The sequence below is a fragment of the Bufo gargarizans genome, chromosome 2, assembly GCF_014858855.1.
Source record: "Bufo gargarizans isolate SCDJY-AF-19 chromosome 2, ASM1485885v1, whole genome shotgun sequence".
Lineage (NCBI taxonomy): Eukaryota > Metazoa > Chordata > Amphibia > Anura > Bufonidae > Bufo > Bufo gargarizans.
Window position 1 is genome coordinate 339826593 of NC_058081.1, and position 5843 is coordinate 339832435.

The 5843-nt window shown below is 44.5% G+C and overlaps 1 protein-coding gene across 1 annotated transcript; it reads right to left on the minus strand.

The window, feature by feature from the left end:
- Positions 1 to 723: 723 nt before the first annotated feature.
- On the minus strand, positions 724 to 4285 carry LOC122925951. Its single transcript, XM_044277297.1, has 8 exons — positions 4236 to 4285; positions 3254 to 3392; positions 2704 to 2763; positions 2549 to 2626; positions 2389 to 2463; positions 2079 to 2298; positions 1707 to 1867; positions 724 to 1560 (listed from the first exon to the last, which is right to left on the minus strand). Exons 2-8 carry the CDS (start codon positions 3347 to 3349, stop codon positions 1552 to 1554), a joined length of 699 nt encoding a protein of 232 aa, XP_044133232.1. The 5' UTR covers positions 3350 to 3392; positions 4236 to 4285; the 3' UTR covers positions 724 to 1551.
- Positions 4286 to 5843: the final 1558 nt, after the last annotated feature.

The following is a 5843-nucleotide window of genomic DNA, read 5'->3' on the forward strand; positions in this document are numbered from 1 at the left end:
GTTAATTTCTGTTAAGTTCCGTTAATTTGGTGGTTATACAGTTTGTTGTATTAGTTTTCAATTGGATTTGTGGTTCAATAAATATTGTTTTTCAACGTACTTGAAATTTTCATTAAATATATATTTTGTTTCCACGATAGAAGAGAAACACATTATTGCTTTGCTACACTGACGATGTTATATTATGTGAGGCATGTTTTTAGATGCTCATTTTCAATCTTCCAACGAGAGAAGCGATACATACTTGTGTCGCTCCAATGGCGCAGGTAGATTTTACCAGGCCTGTTATGTAGTAATAATCTGCCCACGCTAGAGGAGCAACACATACTTGTGTCCCTCCACTGGCGCAGGTAGATTTTACCAGGCCTGTTATGTAGTAATAATCTGCCCACGCTAGAGGAGCGACACATACCTGTGTCGTTCTACTGGCGATTGGACATTTTTAAAGACCTGTTCAACATACACTAAAGTAATCTCCCATCGCTGGTGGAGCGAACCAAGTATAGTTCTCTTCAAAAGCAATGTGAGATGTTCACTTTTATTTTTTTTTAAATTAAATAAATACACAACAAATCAAATTTTGAAACAAAAAATATTTTATTTTAAAAATAAATATTTTAAAATAATATAAATAAATTTTTTTAAATAACAAAAAAAAGGCTTCAGGTAGGACCGGTGGGAGTAGAATGTTGGGTGGTGGAGGGTTGAACAGTGGTTGGTCCCCCTCGTTTCTGTTCCTGTGCCCCTGTGGACATATAAGTGTGTGTTGTGGCAAGCACAACAGAGGGAGTATTCAATCTGGATGGGGGAGCAGGAGAAGGAGTTGACCGAGCAATAGTAGAAGGAGTGGTGAAACTGGTAGCAGGAAAGTAATGAGGAGGAGACGGAGAAAAGTGTTGAGAAAAGTGCTCGGTGGATTGGGAATGGGGATGGGGATGGGGAGGCGGGGATGGGGGCTGAGGAGGTTGGAAAGGGGGGTAGGTAGTTTGGGAAGGGAGTTGTTGAGGTTGTGATGGGGGATAGGGCATGGATGGGGCATAGGGCATGGATGGGGGATAGGGCATGGATGGGAAATAGGATGTGGGGCGGTGCTGAACTTGCCACAAGACACTGTCCACCTGTCTTCGGGCCTCAAACAACTGATCGGGCATAAATATTTCCATCATGGGGAGCAGCGATAACCAATAGTGATGCACAGGACCCAATTGCGACGTATGCACCTCACCCTCCTGCAGACGTCACACCGTGTCCTCCAAAGCGGCAACTCTATTGGTGAATCCCATCAAGGACTCGTAAACGAGCCTTGTGAGATCCTCGTAGTCTGCCTGACGGCTCCTACCGGTCCTCTGGCGACGCATCAATGCCTCAAAAAGTGGTGCCATTGTGGCCATTGTTGAGTCGCCAGAGGGCACAGGTAGGGGAACATTGAGGTCCCGACCAGCTGTTGGAGTAGGACGAGAGGGACCCGCGGTGGGCGGCTCTTTGGGGACCGCCTCTGGTGCTCCAGCCTCTGGAAGGACTTCACGAGGAGGTTTGTGCGCCCGAGTACTGCTAGATGTGCTGTAAAGGAAACAAAAATTTTTTTTATAAAAAAATAGGGAATTATAGGTGGATGTCCCAGACAAAGTGTCAAATGACAGTCTGCCTGGGCCACACACATAGATTGGAGATTAACATTCAAAATTATTATAAACATTATAGCTTACCTTCATAGCTGTAGGGTTCGACGCAGAAAACCTAGTGCGGTTACCATACCGGTACGGCCGCTTTTGGCTTGCTCTTGAACCACTGGGGCACTTGACCTCCTCGTTATAGTCCTTCTTATTGCGGTCACTCATTGACCGCCACCGCACCAGGATAGTCGTCCCTGTCCGCAAAAAAATAAAAATAAAATAAAATTAATATTATAATTTTTTTTTAACATACATCAAAAATGGTTTAGTATTTGATTGAACCTGCCACAACAACAATAAAAAAAAATTGATGTTCACTATAGGTAGCAGTGACCAACTTCAACCATACGCAAAACCAATTTTGAATGAAAAGTTCACATGTGCATTATACTACTGTATACTTACGGCACTCCTCCCGTTGACTGTCATTGAGATCATCCCAATTAGGCACTAAAACTTTGCATATCTTAATCCAGAGGAGCTGGGTAGCATGATGGTCTGCGTGGCGGCGGTCCGTGTGGTCCCACAGTGGTGGTCTGTCCTCCACCATCTGGATGAGGAGTTCATTGTCGATAATACATCCGCCAAATTCCTCCTCATCCGTTCTGGTGGAGCCTCTGGAACCCTAAAAATATATAAAATAAAGAATAAAAAAAATTATAACATCATGTTTGACAGATTTCCTATTAAAAATACTCATTGAGGAAATACGAACACGACCGCCGCGCGCTCCCCGACTTCCTCTGGCTTTTGATTGACGACCTCTATGTGAGTCAACGGGACGAGCTGCCTGTAATAGAAATAACAATAATAAAAAAAAATCTAATATACAAATCCTACAATTGAGCCTAAAAAAAAAAATATAAAAACTGTACCGCTTGCTGTCCTCCACCACCGACTTCCTCCTCTCCAGCGGTCTGTGGGCCGGGAGGCCTCTCCTCCGCATTTGATGACTGTGAAATAAAAAAATGAAATATTTATAATGCGTTCATAATGTTATAATGCTGAATGCTTCAAAAACATTTTTTACCGTATCATGTCTACGACGACGTCTTGGAGGAGAGGTCCCGGCCTCAGTAAGATGATGAGCCTGTAGAAATTTTTTTTTTAAATTAGATTTAAAGAGGACCTTTCACTACTCTACAAACTAAAAACTAACTATACCTGTGGGCAGAGCGGCGCCCAGGGGTCCTCCTGCACTTACTAGTAAGTCTGGGCGCCGCTCCGTTCGCCCGGTATAGGCTCCGGTGTCTGCGCTCCCTCTGACTGATTTCTTGTAGGAGGCGTGTCCCTTGCTGCACTGCTGGCCAATCGCATGCAAGCCTGGCTATGAGCTGTGCGCTGCGATTGGCCAGCAGTGCAGCAAGGGACACGCCTCCTACAAGAAATCAGTCAGAGGGAGCGCAGACACCGGAGCCTATACCGGGCGAACGGAGCGGTGCCCAGACTTACTAGTAAGTGCAGGGGGACCCCTGGGCGCCGCTCTGCCCACAGGTATAGTTAGTTTTTAGTTTGTAGAGTAGTGAAAGGTCCTCTTTAAAATATTATTAATACAAAAAACCCACACAAATAATACTTACTTGACATTCTAGTTGAAATTTTTTTAATTTGAACTTCCTTCTGGCTGGCCTGTTTCGGTTTCCCTTTCCCTGATCTTGTGAGCAAGGCAAATTCATTTTTGTTTCTTTTGCAAAAATTTTTTAGGGTATATTTTTTGGACTACATGAGAAAAAAAAAGAGAGTTAACATTTTGTAGGACTACTACCCCTAGCATCCATGATGTACTTGCACCACATGCATTGCCTATGCAAAACTTCATAGGCACTGCATGTGGTGCAAGTACATAGTGGATGCTAGGGGTGGTAGTCATCAGGGCTACTACCCCTAGCATCCACTATGTACTTGCACCACATGCATTGCCTATGCAAAACTACATAGGCACTGCATGTGGTGCAAGTACATAGTGGATGCTAGGGGTGGTAGTCATCAGGACTACTACCCCTAGCATCCACTATGTACTTGCACCACATGCATTGCCTATGCAAAACTACATAGGCACTGCATGTGGTGCAAGTACATAGTGGATGCTAGGGGTGGTAGTCAACAGGAAGGCAGGATCGAAGAGAGACAGGAAGTTGACAGCGCCCACAGCTCCTCCTATTCGATTGTGCAGGCGCAGAAAGAAAAACCGGATCCGTCGATCAGGCAAACAACTGAAATCTTTGCGATCCGGCTCTAATGCATTCATATGGAGAAAACCGCCAGATCTGTCATTCCGGCAAGTCTTCAGTTTTTTTTGCCGGAGAAAAAAACGTAGCATGCTACGGTATTCTTTTTTGCCTGATCAGTCAAAATGATTACTCTCCATTCAGAATGCATGGGGATATGACGGATCAGTTGTTTTCCGACATTGAGCCCTTTTGACGGAACTCTATGCCGGAAAACAAAAACGTAAGTGTGAAAGTACCCTAAGGCTAGCAGGATATTGTCATGAACGAGACATGGACTCGCGGGGGCAGGGATGTAATATTACCACTTTAAAAAGTTTTGGTGCGGCCTCACCTGGAATATGCAGTTCAGTTCTGGGCACCAGTCGATAGGAAAAAAATATGCTGAAAAGCTGTTCCATGCGAAATCCCCTCAAAAGACAAGGTGACACTGCCTTCATCTGGAGAAGAAAAAGTTCAGTCTCCAGAGGCATCAAGGTTTCTTTACTGTAAGAACTGTAAAGTTGTGGAATAATCTACTTCAGGATGTGGTCACAACAGGAACAGCAGACAGTTTTAAAAAGAGCATAGCTGAATTCTTAAAAATAAATGACATTAATGCTTATGAAAATGTGTAGAAATCGACATAGTTCACACTCATTTTCTAAAATCTGCATCCCCTCCTATCCCTTGGTTGAACTTGATGGACTTATGTCTCTCTTCAATCATATTAACTATGTAACTAGGTAACAAGAGGATAACAGGTACACACAGCAGTAAGCAGACATCTTTTTACACCTGGTAGGTAAGGCCAAATCCTAAAGTCTGCCTTAAACCCTTCTTGCTTTTGACACCAGATCTGAAAGCAAGAGGTTAAGAGGTTAAGTTAGTAGAATATGTAACCAGCCAGAAGAATGTTTGGTGCCCATAACATGATCATTTGTTGGCGTCTTTAAAAAAAATGGTCACGTTAATATAGGCTTTTAGAACACAAAAATGAACAAATATAGAGGTAGCTTGCTTATTTCTACAATATTTAAGATTCTCCAATTTTTGGAGAATTCATAGAGAGCTGTTCATCTCTTTATTTAAACTATTTTCCTGTCATTATTGTAGTGATAGTGGCATTGTCTGTTTGTGGTATGTTTCTGCTCTGTGTCACGGCTGAGGATGGGGAAAACCCTCAGCCGTGCAATGCCAGAAGATGTTAGCGCTGCTTGGCCAGGACGACAGAATTAGGGAGCAGGTCACCTCCTATCGCGTCCCTAACCTGACCCATACTCCTAACCATATGAGCCAACCCTGAAGGTGGGAGGGCTCATACACCGGATGCCTTGGGATTAGGGATGAGCGAACCCGAACTGTATAGTTCGGGTTCGTACCGAATTTTGGAGTGTCCGTGGCACGGACCCGAACCCGGACATTTTCGTAAAAGTCCGGGTTCGGGTTCGGTGTTCGTCGCTTTCTTGGCGCTTTTGTGACGCTTTCTTGGCGCTTTTTGAAAGGCTGCAAAGCAGCCAATCAACAAGCGTCATACTACTTGCCCCAAGAGGCCGTCACAGCCATGCCTACTATTGGCATGGCTGTGATTGGCCAGAGCACCATGTGACCCAGCCTCTATTTAAGCTGGAGTCACATAGCGCCGCCCGTCACTCTGCTCTGATTAGCGTAGGGAGAGGTTGCGGCTGCGACAGTAGGGCGAGATTAGGCAGATTAACTCCTCCAAAGGACTTGATTAATCGATCGATCTGCAGCTGTGCATCATTGAGCTGCTGAAATTCAATTGCTCACTGTTTTTAGGCTGCCCAGACCGTTTGTCAGTCACTTATTTCTGGGGTGATCGGCGGCCATTTTGTGTCTTGTGGTGCGCCAGCACAAGCTGCGACCAAGTGCATTTAACCCTCAATGGTGTGGTTGTTTTTTGGCTAAAGCCTACATCAGGGTGAAGCTGTCACACCAAGTG

Excerpts from the sequence above, each read along its gene's own strand:
- LOC122925951 (XM_044277297.1), bottom strand. The coding sequence starts at position 3,349 with ATGAATTTGCCTTGCTCACAAGATCAGGGAAAGGGAAACCGAAACAGG. Across the intron at positions 2,764-3,253 it reads AATTTCAACTAGAATGTCAA|GCTCATCATCTTACTGAGGC; the intron begins GTAAGTATTATT and ends AAATTTCTACAG. Across the intron at positions 2,299-2,388 it reads GGGGAGCGCGCGGCGGTCGT|GGTTCCAGAGGCTCCACCAG; the intron begins GTTCGTATTTCC and ends ATATATTTTTAG.